This window comes from Cordyceps militaris (assembly GCF_000225605.1).
Source record: "Cordyceps militaris CM01 unplaced genomic scaffold CCM_S00001, whole genome shotgun sequence".
Lineage (NCBI taxonomy): Eukaryota > Fungi > Ascomycota > Sordariomycetes > Hypocreales > Cordycipitaceae > Cordyceps > Cordyceps militaris.
Genome location: NW_006271969.1, coordinates 5,387,359 through 5,405,872, shown reverse-complemented (window position 1 = coordinate 5,405,872; position 18,514 = coordinate 5,387,359). Strand labels below are relative to the sequence as shown.

Sequence of the window (18,514 nt, the reverse complement as noted above, 5' to 3'; positions counted from 1 at the left end):
CATACATTGTCCGTTCCTGGTATAGATGCAGCTTTTTTCCGCCCGCAATGCAGTGAAGTAAAAACAAAACAAGCCGAAATCATCCCCGGGTAACACGCGCCGCCGCCAGAAAGGTACTGACTTGTTGCGAGGAGCTGTGCCACCCTCAAATCAATAATCGATTCGCTCCCATCCAGACTCCAGTACATCCACACATCAGGTATAGATGCATGTCACACTATAAATTCGATACCTGCCCCTTTCATTACCTCCCCAGTTGAAGCGTCATCATCGTGCCAAGGTCGTCATAGATACCATAGAACATTATCTATGGGGAGTTGTTAACCTTGCCGAGATCCTATCTTCGTAAAGATGAGCCTGGCTGATGCTCTTTAGACGTGGGCGGCTTGTGCACCGCCACGACCGCGAGCAGCGCCGCCACGGCCACGGTTCTGGCCACCAAAGTTGCCACGGGTATTACCCTGACCGCCGTTGCGGCCGTCGAAGCCACCACGGCCACGAGGAGCGCCGTTGCCGCGACCGGCACCGAAGCTAGCGCCGCCGTTGTGGCCGGTAACCTTGGGGCGACGAGGCTCAACGACGATGTTCTCGCCATTAACAGTGTGAGGGTTGCTGGAGACGGCAGTCTGGTAGCCCTCGAGTGTCTTATACTCGACAAAAGCACAGTTCTAGAATAATTAGCGAATTGGAATAGGTGTTATGGCATCCACGAGTCATCACATACCTTCTGGCGGTTGATATCAAAGTAGCTTAGCTCACCATGGGCGGCAAGGGCAGCGCGAAGGTCAGCATCCTGAACCTTATCAGTCACGTACTTCACGTAGCCCATGGTGCCCTCCTTTTCAGTGCCGGCGGCAGCAGAGACGGGTTGGGGTCGGTTCTGACGCTTGGAGTCAGCACCAGCCGTCTGCCAGCCGGAGACTTCCTTGGGACCAGTCTCAGCGGCAGCGGGAGGGGCAACGGCCGGAGCAGTAGCATTAGCGACCGGAGCCGGTGCCGGAGCTGGTGCAGGGACAGGGGCGGCGGCGGGAGCGGGGGCACGGCTCTGGTTCGTGGCCGGAGGAGTAGCGGTCTTGGGCAGCGGGACAACCGGACGGGGTCCCGCGGCGGCAGCAGCACGGCTAGCCCAAGTCATGGGCTTGGGGGGGCCGGCAGGTTCGGGAGCAGGGGTCTCGACCTTGGCAGGGGTCGGGGCAGGCTCCTTGGGCTTCTCCTCCTCCTTGACGACTTCCTGAGCCACCTCCTCGACAATAGGCTCAACGGCAGGGGTAGCAGGAGCCTCAACCTTGGTCTCAGGCTCGGTCTCGGCCTCGGTCGCGGTCTCGACGTGCTCGCCGTTGATGGGAGCCTTTTCAGCAACCTCAGAGATGAGCTTCTTCTCAACGGGAGGCTCCTCGACGGCAGGTTCGGGAGCGGTCTCGGGAGCTTCGGCCGCGGCGACAGCGATAGGCTCTTCCTGAGCCTCCTCGGCCGGGGTTTCCTCCTCCTCCTCGATATATCGCAGAATGTCGTTGAGAACGAAGTATCCAGAGGGCTGCTGGGCAAGAACAAAGGTTTGGACAAACTTTCTGGGCTCAGCTCCCTTGTTGGAGGTTTCGCCGATGACCTGGATGACAATGCTTTCGTCGGAAGACTGGGAGTCGACGTTGGAGACGCGGACCTTGCAGTCCTGGAAATCAAGGGACTTGAGACGTTCTTGGATAGCCTGTAGGCGCAATGCCGGATTAGTCGAGTTGTTCTCGCGCGAGCTGTATTGCAACGGCGAGAGGAAGAGCTGCATACCTGACGACCGACAGAGACGTTGGAGACCTCGGCTTCCTGGCCGCAGACCAACTGAGATCGTTTGCTGTAGAAAAGCTGTGTGCTGCTTGTTAGCTCGGACCGCGTTGGACGGCGCAGTTGGGTGGACTCACGTGAAGCTTCTCAGGAGACTTGCTCAGGGTTGTGTAGTACTGCTCGACAAAGTACCAGCCGACCTCATCTTTAGCCAGGTTGCTGTTATCGCTGGGGGAGGAGAACTGGTCGGCAGGGGCCTTGTGCTGGTCCTGCTGAGCGAAGCTGCCGTTGGTGGCCATGATGATGGGTGTGTGTGATGTGAGGGGACTGCACGGCGGCTAAGGGTGGGAGGTGGGCGATATCGGCACGAACAAGACTGAATGCGCGGAGCAAATATGCGAATGTATGTGTAGAGATGGAGATGGGTCGGGAAGAGTCGATCGAGGGTCGAGCCTGGATGGATTCTTGGCGCAATGTCGAAGGAAGGGGGAAGTGACTGCTTTTGCCAGAGATGACAAACAGAGAAAAAAACCTGCCCGCTCGATGCAAGCAAAAGGGAGGTTCGTGGGGAGTGGGGTGATTGAGAGGAAACAAAGTACGAAAAAACTTTGACTATGATGGGAGAATCTAGACGAGATTCGCTTGAAGGATGGAGGGAGGAGGGGGGAAGATGGAAACCGAGTCTCGCTTGGATAAAGTGTGTCGTCGAGAAGGGTTTTGGGACGCGGCGGCGGCAGAGGAGAGGAGAGGAGGGTTTTTGGGCAAAAAAAGGCAGTTGGTGTCATCGTTGTGAGGCCTGGTCCGTGCGTTGCCGCTTAACCTTTTTTGGATGCAAGTCTTGCACCTCGGGTCTGCACCAACGGAAGCTGCCTGGAGCAACGGTGGCCAAGAAACAAACATAATCTACGTGTAGTGGTTTCACAAAGCTATCTTGATCAATACGCAGAGCCATGAAGTACTACAAAAATCAAATAAGCGAGTTGTCGAAAGCGTGCCTAATGCTGCAGTAAAAAGCGCGACGACTGTCGTTTTCTGTTGCGCACTACTACACCTGTCCGGGATGACTACCTGACCTACCTACTACTTCCAGTTTTCAAGCAACTCAATACACGTTTTGGCAAATCAAGTTCTCGAAATCTCATCTCGATCATATTCCTTGTCACGATACCTTCGAACCTGCCATCTCCCTGCCCCTACTTGCACCTGCCACGCCGCCACAGCAACGCCAAACAGTCACATCGCCAGTTATGACACAGCAATCACAAGGCAAGGTTCACCTTGATAATAAATATATCTAAACGATATCGTCGCCCTGTTAATCTCAAACCTCATTCATTCCCCTTCCTCCCGCCGTTTCCGCACCAGTGCCCGCCATTTCCGATAGCGCGCACACTATCTGTACTCCCCCATCATCCCCCCACGCTCAAGGCGGGGATCATCAACTAGAACCATGCTCGCCATCTGTCCGGCACCGGCTGCCCTCCTCCCCGCTCTCTCTTGCGACAATATCTTCCTCGTCAAACACAATAATCAATGGCATCCACACTATCCCAGATCGTAGCTCAGCACCGGCCGGACCTTGGCCCGCTGCAGGAGGTCTACAAGCACCTCCACCAGAACCCGGAGCTCTCTAACCAAGAGTCGGAAACCGCCGCTCTGATCGCCGAGAAGCTCAAAGCTCTTGGTCCCGAAGATCTCGTCATCAAGACCAGCATCGGCGGCCATGGACTCGCCGCCGTGCTTCCCAACGGCGAAGGCCTTACCGTTCTCCTCCGCGCTGACATTGATGCCCTCCCGGTTGAAGAACGAACCGGCCTTCCTTATGCCAGCACAAAGCGCATGATCCACAAGGCCACGGGCGTCGAGAAACCTGTGATGCATGCATGCGGTCATGATATGCACATTACTTGCCTCCTTGGTGCCGCCGCAGCTCTGTTCTCTGCCCGTGCGACCTGGGCGGGCACTCTCGTGCTCGTCTTCCAACCCGCCGAGGAGCGCGGAACCGGAGCCCAGGCCATGGTCGATGACGGCCTCTACACCAGACATGGTGTTCCTATCCCAGACATCGTCCTCGGAGCACATGTTATGCCGTTTCGTGCAGGTAGCATCGGTACCGGTCGCGGTATTGTCGCCACAAGCGCAGACAGCATGGAAGTAACGATTCACGGTCGCGGCTCTCACGCCAGCATGCCTCACACGTCAATCGACCCCATTGTAATTGCTGCCAGCACAATCATGAAGCTGCAGACGCTTGTTAGTCGCGAGACGGACCCTGCCGACTCCAGTGTCGTGACTGTGGCGACTGTCCACGCCGGCGATGCGGAGAATGTCATTGCTGACTCTGCCGTCTTGGGCATTGACACGCGTTCCACCACTGTCGAGACTCGAGAGCGCATGATGCGTCGAATCAAGGCTGTTGTCGCTTCCGAGTGTGCCTGTGCCGAAGCCACCAAGGAGCCCGAGTTTAAAATGACAAGATCCTTCCCTTTGACGGTCAACGATGTTGAAACCACCAAGAAAATTGAGGACACCTTTTCGGCGCACTTTGGCGAGGAAAAGGGCAAGTACAATAGGAACTTGCCACGTCTTGGGGGCAGCGAAGACTTCTCGATCCTCGCTACTGCGGTGGACAAGCCGTACTGCTTCTTCATGTATGGCAGTATTGAAGAGTCAAGGTGGGACAGGATCGAAGCTCAGGGCACCATTTCAAAAGACATTCCGGCAAATCACTCGCCCATGTTTGCGCCGGCCATAATGCCGACATTGCAGACGGGACTTGATGGGTATGTTCTCGGTGCCTTGACGTTCCTGGCGAAAAATGAACGCAGGTAACTCGGTACCTCGCACTTTTATAGTCGGGTCGTCAGAACCCTGATGGTCTCCATTTTCGGGCCAGTAGTTTATTGCACCCTGTCGCATCTCTACCTTACTTTCTTATTCCTTTGTATTCTAGGTGCCTTCATCGGTCTTTCACTTGTATGTTCTGGCTGCCACTTGCAGTTTGATTTATTTATTCAGTTATTTATTCCATTCATTACTTGTCATACGGATCCGGACCTTGATCCCGATGATATATACGGACATAGCAAATACTTAGACGCAGTGCAAATATGTAGGTGAAATCCTGATGCGTGCAAGCTTCATGTTCAGGACTGGCTGACAATATCAGCGACCAAGATTTCCCAAGAGCCGCCATAGCCGGCATTGCCAAACTGGCTGCCGTTGGGCAGACGCATAACCTGGTTGACATTGGGACCAGCACAGAATCCGTGAAGGTGGGCATCGCTCACAGTGTCGTGGATAACGTTCATGATGCCCTGATCAACGCCAGTCAGGGACTTGAAGTTCCAGCTGCCTGCAGCGTAGTGGTAGATGGCCCTGTTGCTTCCTGTGTAGAACTGGCCAAGACTCATACGGCAAGTGCCGTCGGCACCGCCACACCACGCGAAGTCTGGATCCGAGCTTGTGGTAGAGAACGGCTGGGGGTTGAGGGGAGCGCCGTGCGTGGCCTGGTTGTAGTTTGTCTCACTCTGGAACATGCCAACAAAGACATTTGCGGCGTTGTGGTAGGAGATCTGGTAGAGCCAGTTGTGCTCGGAGCCGAGACCGGCAATCCAATTACCAGCGGTCGACTCCACGAGGACGCCACCCTTGACGGCGGCGCGGGTGCCCTTTGCACTGTCGTCGACAGAGTGGTCAGCGACCCACGACCAAAAGTTGTCGATGTAGGCAGATGAGCCAGGAGCCAAGTGAACACCAACGTAAGCAGCCTTGCAATTGGCCTCACTGCCGCAGTCAATGTTGGTATCACGTGTACCACCGATGGTATTGAGTGAGTTAAAAACAGCGACATCGCCGGGATTGGTGCCAGCCATGTTGATGCGGAGGAGAATAGCTCCGGCAAGAGCCTCGTGCACGGTGAAGCGAATGTCCTGGACACGGGCAGTGCCCTTCTGACCGGGGGTGCTACCAATCTGCACAACGGGGGTAGGATTCGATTCGGAGGCAAAGGCATTTCCTGAGCCGGAAATGGTGGACCATGCCTCACCGTACAGTTCCGTTCCAGGCGGGATGGTGACAGTGGATGTGACCTTGTAGATACCAAAGGGAAGGTAAGCAATCTTGCCCTTGCTGGCGGCAGTATTGAGGGCACCCTGCAGGGCCTTGGTGTCGTCGACGTTGCCGTCACCGTGCAAGTTGAAGCCGCCGTTTTGGTTGACATCCTTCAAGTTGATGACATCGGAGATCTTCTTGTCGGCATACTGGGGAGCGCTGAGAGAGGGGTAGTTGCCGCCAGGCGCCAGCGCACCGGGCCTGTTGGGGGCCTTCTCGGTAGGATTGGTCTGATAAGTTGGGTTGGCACCACGAGTGTTTCCGTAGATGTAGGTACCGAGATTGTTCTTGCCGCCGACTTTGACATTACCACCAACAGTGACAATATTGCTGTTGGCGTTGTCGTTGGAGATGTTTTCCAACATGAAATTGGGATACTGCACTTTGCTGGTGAAGTAGTCGCCAGAGTTGGTGTTCTTGCCGTCGATGACAGCAACCCAGGGGTTGCCAGAATTGAGCACAATACAGTTGCCAACAGTATTGCAAGAAGGAGCAAGGATACTGATAGTGTTGCCGCCGTCAATCAGGATACCAGTGGTGCACTTGTCAAAATTCATGCCCTTGAGCTGTCCCTGCTGGTGGCCCGCCCAGTGCAGACCGACATTGCCGTAAGTGAAGGAAACATCAGAAGCAGAGATGGTCGAGCCGGCGCCCATGACCATACCGGTGTGAGCACCTTGGGGCATGTTGATCTTGACGTTGACCAGAGCGCAGTTTTGAGCAACAGCCCAGCTAAGAGCGGTGAAGCTGTTCTTACCAGCGTTGGACGTGGTGTCGAGAACAACGTTCTTGATCATGGTGGAGAAGTGAGTCTCTCCGCCAAAGCCGCCGCAAGGACGGTCGGAGCCATCGCCTTGGCCACCTACAACTAGATAGTCCCCGTTGAAGCCAGAAGCAGCCTTGATGACAGGCGGATTAGAGGCATCACCGATAATGACAGTGTCAGTGTACATGTAAAGAGTAGACGAGAGGGTATATGTGCCTGGGGCATTGTTAGCAAAGCAAGAATATGAAAATAGCGAGATCTGTCTGCCTACCTGGGGCGAGGTAAATGACACGAGGCTGGCCTGCAAGCCAGCAGTTGTTGCGGTTGCCGCTGGGGCCATCAGAAACAATGGCATTGAGGAGACCCTGAGAGTCGCCAGACTTGACAGCCTTATAGACGGGATAGTCATATGTGGGCAAGTTGGGGACATAGCCACGGACAGGACCCGAGGTGTGGTCAAGGTTGGGCAAGAACCAGGACGAGGCAGATTGTCTCTCTTCCAACACAGACTCGGCAGCAGGGAGAGCGGCGGCCAGAGAGGCACATAGGGAGGCCGTGTGGGCTAGCAGGGCGGAAACCTTCATGGTGTATCACTCAATGAGAACTTGGCAGACTGTAGGGAGAATCTGTGTTGGCAACTACGGAGAATGCAGCGGCAGCGGAGGGGGAGGGGGCCTTTATCATCGTGAGGCAATACGAGCCGGTCCTGCATTTCCTGCAATCTTATTCGGCACCCCATATCACCACGAGCCAATGATTAGTTTACGTTGTCGGCGGCAGCATCTCGCCGCAAAAGCACCGGGACGGACCTGCATGGCTGACCGGGGGGCGGTCTTTTAGGCTCTCCACGGCCGTCATACCAAGGGTTAGATCAGAGGGTATTGATGGAATAACGGACCTGCAAGGCACAGCTGCATCTTCCGTCTGAGCGCATGCTTGGAGTACCTTGGCTGTCTCGCATGGTAGACTAACAAGGAGCTGGAATTCTCCGTCAAATCATGCAATCGATGACAGCGATCGAGTGGAGGCGACATGTCCATGCCCTGAAGATGCTTCCCCTGGGCCAATACCCGCGGCGCCAGCGTAGGATCAGGACTTGTTAGTGGCATACCTGACCTGCCCGTTCCAGCATAGCGAGTAAGCAATGAGATGGGCAACTCCGAAGGGCTGTGGGAGGTGCCTGGTTTGCTAGACTCAAGCGGGTCTAGAAAGAAGACGCCAAGTTGGGTTGTGAGATTTCGGATTTATTAAATCCTCGAATCGCTCGATGCAGGGGTCCACGTCAAGGGTGGCAACCGGGGCACGGGAGTTGACACGATCACCCCCGGAAACACGAGGTTATTATAGTACGGTGGATAATTACGTTGTAGAAAGATGGGTGAATAGTAGTCAATCAAAGGTAGGTTGTTAGGAGCCAAGAAACCAAGTCACGGTTAGAAGTATCTCCGTTCAGACTACAAGTACCCTGGAGCAGGTCTACAACGACGCAATCAAAAAAACGATATAGACTCAACGGCCCTTGATTCCACAGGTGCCAATAGTCAGGAGATACAGTTCGGTTGTTCTACAGTATATCCTCGGCGTTCACTTTATGAAAGCGATCTAATGTCGGGAAGCTTCCCAGCATTACATGGCAACATGCCTGGTGCGCCACGTGGCTGGTCTACTTTCATACACGCGGGTGACAAGATCGTTGATAATTCAAAGTAAGTGAAGATACGAAATTTAGTAGAAGATGGAGGATATCAGCTTCTTGCGCACAATATGAAGTACTCTCCGCTTTCTCTACTCCTCCGTCGTTTAGTTAGCATCTAGGACTTTGAAGGAGCGATGGAGTGTTGTGGTAAACAGAGATCCATATTAAAGCAGAAAGGAAGAATTGACACCGGAATACCGATAATAGATATGCCGACGAGTTTGTTTTTATTTTTACCAAAAATAATTGTAAAGAATTCATACGTAGAAAATGTTACTTCCGCGAGAGCGCTGTTGGCAGTCTCAGCGGGGTCAGACAACGGGCCAATCCCAGCGCTTTTTTTGTGTGGGGGAAAATCACCACCACCATCTTGAATTTTTTTTTCCTGCGCTTATCTTATCAGTCGGATTCTGCCCAAATACTTTTTCTTCCAACGACAGCAACCGCCATTGCAACGACGTGCCCAGCGAACGAAGCCTCTTTTTTTGTTTGGAATTACAAACTATACCCGGATCGTTACGAAAGGATTTAAAGAAAAAAAAATACTCAATAAACCGCCACAATGCCCAAGTCGAAGCGCTCCAAAACCTTCAACCTGACGCAGGTCAACAAAAAGGGCCGCGAGCAAAAGGACAAGCTCTTTCAGAACATTCGCGACGCCGTCCCCGAGTACCAGCACTGCGTCGTATTCTGCATCGACAACATGCGCAACACGTACCTGAAGAATGTCCGTCGGGAGCTGTCCGACAGCAGGTAAGCCGCTGCGGCGCCGCCGTCCTCTCGCTGGCAGCGTGGATACGGACAACTAACCTTGCCGCCCCCCCCCCCCCCTCAGACTCTTCTTCGGCAAGACCAAGCTCATGGCCAAGGCGCTCGGGCAGACCCCCGAAGAGGCCGTCGCGCCGGGCATCCAGGCGATTGCGCGCATCCTCGCCGGCAACGTCGGTCTCGTCTTCACCAACCGCGACCCGGCCGCGGTGCTGGCCTACTTTGACGGGCTCGCGCTCGTCGACTTTGCGCGCGCCGGCGTCGTCGCCACCCGCACCTTTTCCATCCCCACCGGCGTCGTCCACGCCACCGCCGGCGAGGTGCCCGCCGAGCACGACGTGCCGCTCGAGCACACCCTCGAGCCCGAGCTGCGCCGCCTCGGCGTCCCCACCCGCATGGTCAAGGGCCGCGTCGTCCTCGGCGACGAGGACGGCGAGGGCGAGGCCTACGTCGTCTGCAAGGAGGGCGACGTCCTCGACTCCCGCCAGACAAGGCTGCTCAAGATGTTTGACGTTTGCTTGAGCGAGTTCAAGGTCAAGGTCCTGGCGTATGTGCTTCCCCTCTTCTTTTCTTTGGTTTCGTCTTCTTTGCTTCTCCCTGTGATTGGAGCTTGCTCGTTCTGTGCATGTGTGACGCGGATTGGCTAACGTATGATCCGACAGGTACTGGAGCGCGGCCACTGGCGAAGTCACTCAGGTTGACGCCACCACCACCCCCATGGAGGAGGATTAAGCTGGCGGCAAAGGATACAGCTGGGCATTTTATAAAAGCAATTTTCCTGCGAGATGTGCAACACTGCATCATCGCTGGCATGACATTCATGTGGGATCAAAATTTTCTGTATCGGCGTTGGCTTGGGTCTTTGTTTTAGGTTACGGACATGAAGTTGATATGCATGAGGGAGCAACCCTTCATTTTCTTTCCCAGTCGGAGAGAAGATAGAGAATATATCGTTCCAACTACAACGCGCGCTCAATTATTAGGATATATCTGACAATTCCCGGAATCATACTTTGTATTATACAGCGGTTCTCGGCTAACCCAGGTATAAAAGCTAGTTACTACTGAGTACACTCTTCCTCCCTCAACCCAACTCCACGCCGGAGAAGCAACAAATCAAGTTTGATACATTCGAGGCCAGAGTTTGCTTACCTCTCTGCCTTACCTTGTAACCCATTGAAAAAAAAATTCCATTGATACGTGTTCAATTTATTTCCTCTCAGAATCGAGCTTTCTTTTTATACTTCCCCTTACTAACGCCATGATTTTAAATGCATACTAAAGAAAAGAGACATAAGGACAAGGCAAAAAAGGAACGGTTACCTTTCCGCATTACCATCGGGCTGTAGCGAACGAGTATCGAGACGACGCCTCGCCTACCAAACAAGGACAGACGTGGTTGTATGCCGCGCCGTATCGGAACGGTCTGCATGGGGATCTGACGCGGTTTAGTATCTGCGAATTTTCCTAGGGTCCTCGTAGCCGCCGCCGTCGTATCCTCGCTTCCTGTTGTCATCATCCCGAGGGCGGTCAAAGTCTCTGTTCTCCCGTTCGCGATACCCACCACCCTCGCGGGGACGAATTGGTTCGTTGTTGCTGCCGGTACGACGGCCACCATCGCGATCGCCGAATCGACCGCCGTCACGGGGTGGTCTGTCGCCTCTGTCGTGATGGTCACGGTCACGATTGCGGTCGCGGTGGTCGCGATCCCTGTCTCCTCCACCACGCCTGTCGTCCATGCCGCCACGGCGGTCAGATCCACGGTCGCGGTCACCGTTTCGTCTGTCAAAGCCACCAGGGCCGGATGGCGCGTCTCTGGGGGCGAACCCGTTTCGGTCACCACGGTCGCCGCGATCGCCGCGAGGACCACCAAAGTCGCGATCACCACGAGAACCTCCAAAGTCACGATCACCACCTCGGAAGCCTCCTCCGCGGCCACCAAAGCCACCACGGAAGCCACCACGGCCGCGGCCACCTTCGAAGCCTCCGCGGCCGCCCTCGAAGCCTCCTCGGCCACCACGGAAGCCACCGCCAAAACCGCCAGGGCCGCCTGGGCGAGCAGGCAGAGCTTTCGTATAGCCCCGGCCACCGAGGCCGCCTCCAAGTCGCCTTGGCTTCCAGCCCTTGACTGTTCGGCCACGCTCAACATCTACCTTGATCCGTCGATCTTTGATGCGGATACCATCACAAGCATCCAGAGCGGCTATTCGGGATTGCGCAACACGGCGCATTTGTTAGCAATGCTTACCAGCGATGTATAAAACTTGGTCAAGTGTGTTCGATAGAGGGAGAGAAACAAGATGGTTGCAGAGACAGGCAAGCTTGAGGGCCGTGAAAGTCTCGTTGCGCACATCAGGTAGAGAGGGCAAGCTTGAGGGCCACAGCTCTAGGAAGCGCCAATGGAAAGGTCCTACAAGGAATGAAAACAATGGGAAAATTACCTCTCATGTCTTTTTCGCGCTCAAAGACGACAAACGCGTAGCCTCGGTGTGGCTTCTTCTTCTTATTTCCTTTTTCGGCGGCGTGCGTGTCGACAACAATGCGAGTCTATGGAGTATGTCAGTATCTGATTGACAGTGTGGCATTTGAACAGGGAATCGCGTACGCGCTCGATAGGTCCGAAACGACCGAATTCACGTTCCAGATCTCGCTCGTCAGCTTCGTAGCTTAAGCGCGCGACAATGAGGGTTTTGAACGCATCGCCGCGAATCAGAGGATCCTCATTCGGTTTGTCTGCAAGAATCAAGTCAGTATTTCCATCGACGCAAGCCTCTGTCAGTCCATTTATCCGTACAATATTTCGGCGCGTTGGTGGACAGCTCCTCCACGGCCGCCTTCTTCTCGAGCTTCTTGCGATCGCGTGCCTCCAGCCAGCTCTCGGTCGGGACGCTTTTGTCATTCTCCTTGTACGCCTTCAAGTCGGGCAGGAAAGCAGCCAGACCGTCAACGTGCGCCGTCTTGCGCTTCTCGGGGGCATGGTCAGCCGGCTCAACCCATCGCAGCGGCGGGCGCGGCGCAAACAGGGCCAGCAAATTTGGTGGCAGCTTGTCCGTCATAGCTGCCGTGACCCAAGGGGGGAGCGACAAAAAAAACGAAGAGTCACGAAATGATACACCAATCGGCAGGCGACAAGTTGCGCTTGAGCTCAAGAGACCGCCGGGTACGGGATGTCGCTGCTCGGTGATGGAAGTCGAACAGATACGCGTCGTCGCAAAAGTTGTTGCCCGCAGCTTTGGGATGGAAAGGGCTGCGAGGAGGATGTCGTGCTGCCTGGAGAAATTAGCAGCTTGCGCCTGCAGCCCCTGTTGTAGGGGAGTTGAAGAGGCCGTTTCAGTGGGTAATACAGTGATGCTGCTGGCTGAACAATTTGCCGATGCTGTGCCGCACATGGGCGCTAGTCTGTTTTCGTCCCCCCTTGGCTGAAGCTTGCAGGCTCGATTTTTCGTGCGACAATCCACGCGAGCAGACTCTGAAAGGACACTCTATTCGCACATGCTCATACAGATACACACAGCGCAGCCACGATGACGATCAAGGGGCTCAGGTCAATTGCCAGGTCGCATGTAAGCGCAGCAGAATTCGCGCGCCCGAGCGTCCACAAACAGGCAGCTAACAATATGACCGCAGAACGGCGTCGGCGCCTTCATCCTCCAATGCAAGAAGATGGACTTTCACTACTGCGACTGGGCCGGTAGCTCCAAGGGCATGAAGTACGTTGCTCATCCCGCATACACATACCATTGCACGGTTTCTTCTAACATGATGCCAAACACAGCGGCTTCATCAAGTCATTGCTCCCCAAGGTCGCCGCCTCCAACCCGCAGGTCGAATTCGCCGTCTCGCCGCGCCCGGGGCGTCACCCCGTCATCATCGGACACTACATCAACGGCCGTACAAAACCAATCTGCGTACGGAACCTGTCGCCATACGAGATTCTGCAAAAGGTCGAGCTGCTGCGCGACGCCAGCGGTAACAAGAACCGCCGCACGAGCAAGGCCGTCGTCAGCACCAAGCCCAGTGTCCGAGGCATCTGGTCGCCATACCACGGCAAGGGCATGGTTGTATAAAGGAGGGAAACGGCCCGCGGATAGGGCACAAGGCTTCGTGCCGTGTATATTTTACTTGTATTAGAGACTATCATGCGCACGTCAAAGCGGGTTTCGACGTGGGCAACTGGAGCATTGGGATATCACCTGATTATATAGGGTCAAACGACTGTTCACATCTACACATTTAGTAGTGAATCTATTTCACTTCTCAAATGGCATCAACTTTTTATTTATTCAATAGGGTCGAGTATCTCGGCATGCAGGAAGAAGTCTAGCAGTATACGCGGCTTTCAATCTACAGCTTGCTGGAGTTGATAATGTCGACGACTGAGAGCAGAGTTAGCAGTGCATCCCAACACACGACAGGCAGAAGGGAAACTTACAGGCAGGCTTGAGCGAAGCACCACCGACGAGGAAGCCGTCAATGTCAGGCTGCTTGCCCAGCTCGGCGCAGTTCTTCTCGTTGACGCTGCCGCCGTACAGGATGCGCGTCTCCTCGGCGACCTTGTCGCTGACGTTGGTCTTGAGCCACTCGCGGATGGCCTTGTGCACCTCCTGAGCCTGCTCGGTGGTGGCGACCTTGCCGGTACCAATGGCCCAGATGGGCTCGTAGGCAATGACAATCTTGGACCAGTCGCTGACCTTGGCCTTGAGGGCTTCGAGCTGCTTGCTGACGACGGCAATGGTCCTGTTGGCCTCGCGCTCCTCGAGGGACTCACCGCAGCACCAGATGACGCTGACGCCGTTCTCGGTGGCGTACTTGGTCTTGGAGGCGACGAGCTCGTCGGCCTCCTTGAGGACAGTGCGGCGCTCCGAGTGACCCAGGATGGCCCAGTCGACCTTGCTGTCGAGGAGCTGCGACACGGACAGCTCGCCGGTAAAGGCACCGTTCGGCTTGTCGAAGACGTTCTGGGCGGCGACGCCAATCTCGGGGCGGAGCGCGTCGCGGACGAGGACCAGGTGGATGGCGCTGGGGGAGACGACGACCTCTATGGAGTGGTTAGCCATGGGTGGCGCAACAGCACAGTAAGAAGCGTGAGGATCGACGTACCAACAGAGGAGTCGAGGTTGGCCTTGTTCAGGTTGTTGACAATCTCCTTGATGGACGACACGGAGCCGTTCCTGCATCGCCGTTAGCATGAACCGACCACACTACCCCTCCATGTAGCCCGAGTGGCCTCGTACATCTTGAAGTTGCCGCCGACGAAGAACTTGCGAGCCATTCTTGCGATTGATCTTGAGGCAAGTATTTTGAGAAGGTTTAATATAGGTCGAAGCGAAAAGACAGCACGTTGAACAGTGGCAGGTGGGATGATTGGAAGAAAAAGTGGCGGTGTCGATAAGAGCTCATCAATGCCACAAGGTGGGTGGTGAGGGGCAGCCAAAAGTCGCGCGTTGAGCTTCTGGCCGACCGTGCGTGCATGCGACCACCCACCACAACCTGGCGTCCTCCCAAGGCTGGTCTTCTTCGTCTTCTTTATTATAGTTGTTTATTTCATTCACGGAAAATCAAATACTAATAATAGCGCATTTCGATTGATAACAAAGGATTCTCAAGAACGTGTCATTAGATACAACATATGAAATAAACTCAAAGAGCACCGCACTTCATGATATCCTAGCACTGTTACCGCGCCGCCATGAGAGTAGGGCGCTGACTGAACTCTTCAGTCAAATCACAAAAGGAATAAAAGTGTCCGACAAAGCCAGTCATTCGACTGTTACATAAGTCCATCTCTTTCTTGCCTCGCAGAATCGTCCTCCAGGTCATGGAGGACAGGACTCTGCAAGACGTTGGCATCACCGCTTCCACCCTCGGAAGCCGTGAGATAAAAGACACTGGGCATTCTCAGCAAACCGTGCACATAGGAGACCTCGGATTCCTCCAGAAGTAAGCAGAGAGAAGTATGAAACGATCAGATGGGTCCACACGCCTCTGCAATAACATCCAAAAAGGTTGACCATGCCGTGACCAGGAGAAAATGGGATTCTTCTCACTGTAGTCTAGCTTCAGGTCGGCGTCCTGATGATTGTGCAATGAGGTATTAGATAAAAGGAGGGTATGTCCACACAGGTGGGGTGGTCCAGTCACAGCCATCTTCAATCACCAGAGTTGTAGCCCTTCTTCGACTCGGTATCGCGCGGCAGCTTGGACACAGACACGAGCTGAGAGGTGATCTTGGCCATCTCGACGGAACGCTTCTGCACTTCATCAAGCTGGACGATGTTTCTGTGATCACCCGGGGCGACCATTCCTTGGAGAATACCTTGGAGGGCCTGGTAGTGGTCCTGCCACTCGTCGAGAAGGGGCTTTGTCGAGTTCTTGCGAGCGCTCTGCTGCTGAGTTGGTTTTGTCGGGACTTTGCGCTCAACGACAGGAGCCTCCTGGGTCTCGTTCTTGCGCTTGCGGCCCTTGGCAGGGTTGACAACGGGGGCCGGGGCGGGCGCGGGAACATCGCCGACGTCATTGTGGACTCGCTTCATGTGGTCGCGGAGGTTCCACTGTCTGGGGAAGCCATTTCCATCCTGAGCCCGCTCGCAGCCTTCATGAGTGCACAGGAATGGCTTGTTGCCATGGCCATGGAGGCCATGTGCCTCCCGCTCGTGGCGGAGACGGCAGGCAGTGGAGGAAAAGCGAGCGTCCTCACAGCTGGCGACCTTGCACTTGTACGGCTTCAGGTGCGAGTCAACATATTTGCTAAGAGAAATGTTAGTGTCGTTTATTACAGGGCTGGACCGCGGATATCTTACTCGTAGTTGCATTTAAGCTTCTCTGGTTTGTGGCTGCAGCCCGCTTGACCCTCCCATGGACAGTGAAACAAGCCGTCCGTGCCTCGCACGGCGTTCTTGTAACGATGATCTTCGCGAGGGGAGTCGGACTCAACACTGCTGCGCTGCTGGTAGTTGCCAGAAATGTTCATGTCGCCACCGAAGGGAGCCATGGTGTCTTGAACATCGGAGAGGTGAAGAGGTTTGTTCTCAGGACTACCATGACTGTGAGAATCCACGTCGGCGAAATATGTATGACTGTAGTTCGTCACATACCTTGTAGCGTCACCCATGAAGTTCATTGGCGAGTTGTCCATGGCGGCTACGCGCCACGGCTCATCAAAGGTGTTCTGCGGCGACGAAGTGCGAGACGAGCTCGAATGATCCCAAGAACTGCAAGGAGAAGTGGCTGGTAGTCCGTCCAATCCGATGGTGACTTGGGAAGGTGCAACGTTCATGGAGTTCATGTCCTCGACAGAAAGGGTGCAGCAGTCGCCGTTCAAGCTGATATCAAGTCCATAGCCGGGCCAGCAAATGGGTGAGCCTACAGTCTCTGACATTTGACACCCGTTCAGGCTTTGCATGGAGCCCATGACGTGAACTGTGTCATCGTGGAAGGCTTGGCTAGCACCGACGATAGGGTTGTTTTGAATCAAATGAGATCCATTCGAGGCAGAGGAGCAGCCCGATGTACTTGAGCTCATGCGAGACATGGCCTGGCTCTTGGTGGACATTGGTCTGGCAGTGTTCCATGTGGCTTCCACCGGCTGGTGGGCGTGAGCGATCCTGGTTCCTTTGGGTGTGGTTTGTCCAGAAGTAAACATGGATTCCTCAATATCCACATGGCTTATTGACCCATCGTGGATCTCAGTCAGGTATTGTGAGCCGTCTCCTGGCAGGCACCAGGCGGAGCTTGTGAGCAGGTCTGTACCGTTCTCTCCTTGGGAGAAAGCAAAGAGAGCGGCTGTGGTGGTAGAAGTGGTGGGGAAGCTATAGTCGCTACATTGGGTTAGTTTTTTGTCCAGCGCCTGAAATGAGAAGAAAAGGGAAACGTGTCAAGCCGCACAAATCAACTTTGGTTCTGTTCAATCGTTAGTCCAAGTTTCGGTGGTGGGGGTTTGAGGGTTATACAAACCATGCGGATGAGTAAAGCCGTACTCAGTATGGAAACGCACAAAACCAAAAACAGATGAAAAGAAAAACGAAAAGAAAAGAAAGCGGTATCCAGGTATGCGGTTCGAAGGAGCGAAAAAAAAAACAGCGTCGAGTAGCAGGGCACCAGTGAAGATTGTGAGGTGGGCCGTTCATGCAGATCAATGATGGTTACACATCAAATGAAGGCATAACAAGTCGAGGTGTGAAGTCCAGATGGATGCGGCAGTAACCAAGGTTACAGGTGGTCGTAAGAGCAGTACACTCTGCAGCACAGTGATATTGCGGGGGTCCATATGGTTCCTTAGGTAGCATTTGAGGTGGCATAGTAACGGCGGTCTCCAAGTAGTCCTTGATCATGTCGGTTGACGTTGCGATTTCAAACAAGATTGCATCTCGACCAAGCGAGCACATTTACCTTTGAGCAGTTGACACAGTAATATTCAAAAGTAATCAAACTGCGAGTCCATACCCGTGGTTACGGAAATGGGGGTTCGATGCTAAAAAATAGCACAAGAGCCCATGATAGGTTGTCCCCAAGATGAATGAAAACGGTCCATATGCAAAGGAAAACAGGTCCAAAAAAAAAGTCCGAGTCCGAGTCCATGTCCAATCCAAATCGGCTCGATAGAAGGTCCAAGAGAAATGCAAGAAATGCAGAGTAAATCCTGATGAAAATCCAAGTAGAGGGCCATTGTCCGGTGAAAATCCATTGAAAATCCTGTTTTGATATGTCCAGGCTGTCCGCCAAAGCGAATGCAAAAAGCGCCAAGAACCAGGAGAGGAACCCCAGGGCTATGATGAGATCGCACGTTCACACAAAGACTTACCGCTGGCCGAAGCCATTGTAAAAAGATAAATCATTGATTTTCGATCCCTTGTCCGGCTCGGACAAGGCCTGATCAGAATGTTTGTTTTATCCAGATGGTAGAAGGAATCCAGTGTGGCTCAAGGTATCCGTGGTGTCCTGAAAGGTGTGAAAATTGAAAAAGGTCCGAGAATGTGCAATGGTAGCAGGTACGCCCTTGTGTACGAGCCAAGAAGAAAAATGAGAGCAGGTGAAAGAAACGCAAAAAAAAGCAACGGATCCCGGAGATTTAGAAAAGAAAACAGTACCTGACGAGCGACTGAGCTTCTTCCAGCTCAGATTTAATGTAGCGAGGCATGGCTGCCGAGCGCGACACAAAAGCAACTGTCATGATATCCAGGACAAGGATAGAGAAATGGTTACACGAGCTTCCACAAAGTTATTGCGGAACTTGACTCGCGATGTACAGTGCAGTCTCTCTAGTCAACTGTAGCACGGGCCTTTGTGAGGTAGTGCTTGCAGGAAAGAAGAGTGGTAAGGAGCAGGGGAGAATGAGAGGAGAAGCAGGTTTTGTAGGCGAAAGTTGGTGGTGCAGGACGTATAGTAGTTCTGGGGTT

The 18,514-nt window shown here is 54.1% G+C and overlaps 8 protein-coding genes across 8 annotated transcripts; 3 read left to right on the top strand and 5 right to left on the bottom strand.

Annotated features, from left to right (window-relative positions):
* Positions 1–371: 371 nt before the first annotated feature.
* On the bottom strand, positions 372–2,075 carry CCM_01680 (NTF2 and RRM domain protein; the record flags this gene model as incomplete). The annotated part of the gene is made up of 3 exons (XM_006666835.1): positions 372–668; positions 725–1,846; positions 1,914–2,075. The coding sequence occupies 3 exons, from the start codon at positions 2,073–2,075 to the stop codon at positions 372–374; spliced, it is 1,581 nt and encodes a 526-aa protein (XP_006666898.1).
* A 948-nt stretch (positions 2,076–3,023) lies between these two features.
* Positions 3,024–4,608, top strand: CCM_01679 (hippurate hydrolase; the record flags this gene model as incomplete). Its single annotated transcript, XM_006666834.1, has 2 exons — positions 3,024–3,047; positions 3,331–4,608. The coding sequence occupies 2 exons, from the start codon at positions 3,024–3,026 to the stop codon at positions 4,606–4,608; spliced, it is 1,302 nt and encodes a 433-aa protein (XP_006666897.1).
* Positions 4,609–4,922: 314 nt separating this feature from the next.
* On the bottom strand, positions 4,923–7,239 carry CCM_01678 (glucan endo-1,3-beta-glucosidase; the record flags this gene model as incomplete). The annotated part of the gene is made up of 2 exons (XM_006666833.1): positions 4,923–6,871; positions 6,927–7,239. The coding sequence occupies 2 exons, from the start codon at positions 7,237–7,239 to the stop codon at positions 4,923–4,925; spliced, it is 2,262 nt and encodes a 753-aa protein (XP_006666896.1).
* A 1,046-nt stretch (positions 7,240–8,285) lies between these two features.
* Positions 8,286–9,851, top strand: CCM_01677 (60S acidic ribosomal protein P0; the record flags this gene model as incomplete). Its single annotated transcript, XM_006666832.1, has 4 exons — positions 8,286–8,300; positions 8,923–9,104; positions 9,187–9,666; positions 9,782–9,851. The coding sequence occupies 4 exons, from the start codon at positions 8,286–8,288 to the stop codon at positions 9,849–9,851; spliced, it is 747 nt and encodes a 248-aa protein (XP_006666895.1).
* A 716-nt stretch (positions 9,852–10,567) lies between these two features.
* Positions 10,568–12,175, bottom strand: CCM_01676 (U1 small nuclear ribonucleoprotein; the record flags this gene model as incomplete). The annotated part of the gene is made up of 5 exons (XM_006666831.1): positions 10,568–11,322; positions 11,368–11,505; positions 11,561–11,666; positions 11,725–11,852; positions 11,914–12,175. The coding sequence occupies 5 exons, from the start codon at positions 12,173–12,175 to the stop codon at positions 10,568–10,570; spliced, it is 1,389 nt and encodes a 462-aa protein (XP_006666894.1).
* A 468-nt stretch (positions 12,176–12,643) lies between these two features.
* CCM_01675 (mitochondrial ribosomal protein L43, putative) lies at positions 12,644–13,186 on the top strand (the record flags this gene model as incomplete). Its single annotated transcript, XM_006666830.1, has 3 exons — positions 12,644–12,682; positions 12,747–12,829; positions 12,895–13,186. The coding sequence occupies 3 exons, from the start codon at positions 12,644–12,646 to the stop codon at positions 13,184–13,186; spliced, it is 414 nt and encodes a 137-aa protein (XP_006666893.1).
* Positions 13,187–13,463: 277 nt separating this feature from the next.
* CCM_01674 (triosephosphate isomerase) lies at positions 13,464–14,391 on the bottom strand (the record flags this gene model as incomplete). Its single annotated transcript, XM_006666829.1, has 4 exons — positions 13,464–13,495; positions 13,552–14,157; positions 14,220–14,290; positions 14,354–14,391. The coding sequence occupies 4 exons, from the start codon at positions 14,389–14,391 to the stop codon at positions 13,464–13,466; spliced, it is 747 nt and encodes a 248-aa protein (XP_006666892.1).
* Positions 14,392–15,268: 877 nt separating this feature from the next.
* Positions 15,269–17,449, bottom strand: CCM_01673 (C2H2 finger domain-containing protein; the record flags this gene model as incomplete). Its single annotated transcript, XM_006666828.1, has 3 exons — positions 15,269–15,866; positions 15,920–16,965; positions 17,423–17,449. The coding sequence occupies 3 exons, from the start codon at positions 17,447–17,449 to the stop codon at positions 15,269–15,271; spliced, it is 1,671 nt and encodes a 556-aa protein (XP_006666891.1).
* Positions 17,450–18,514: the final 1,065 nt, after the last annotated feature.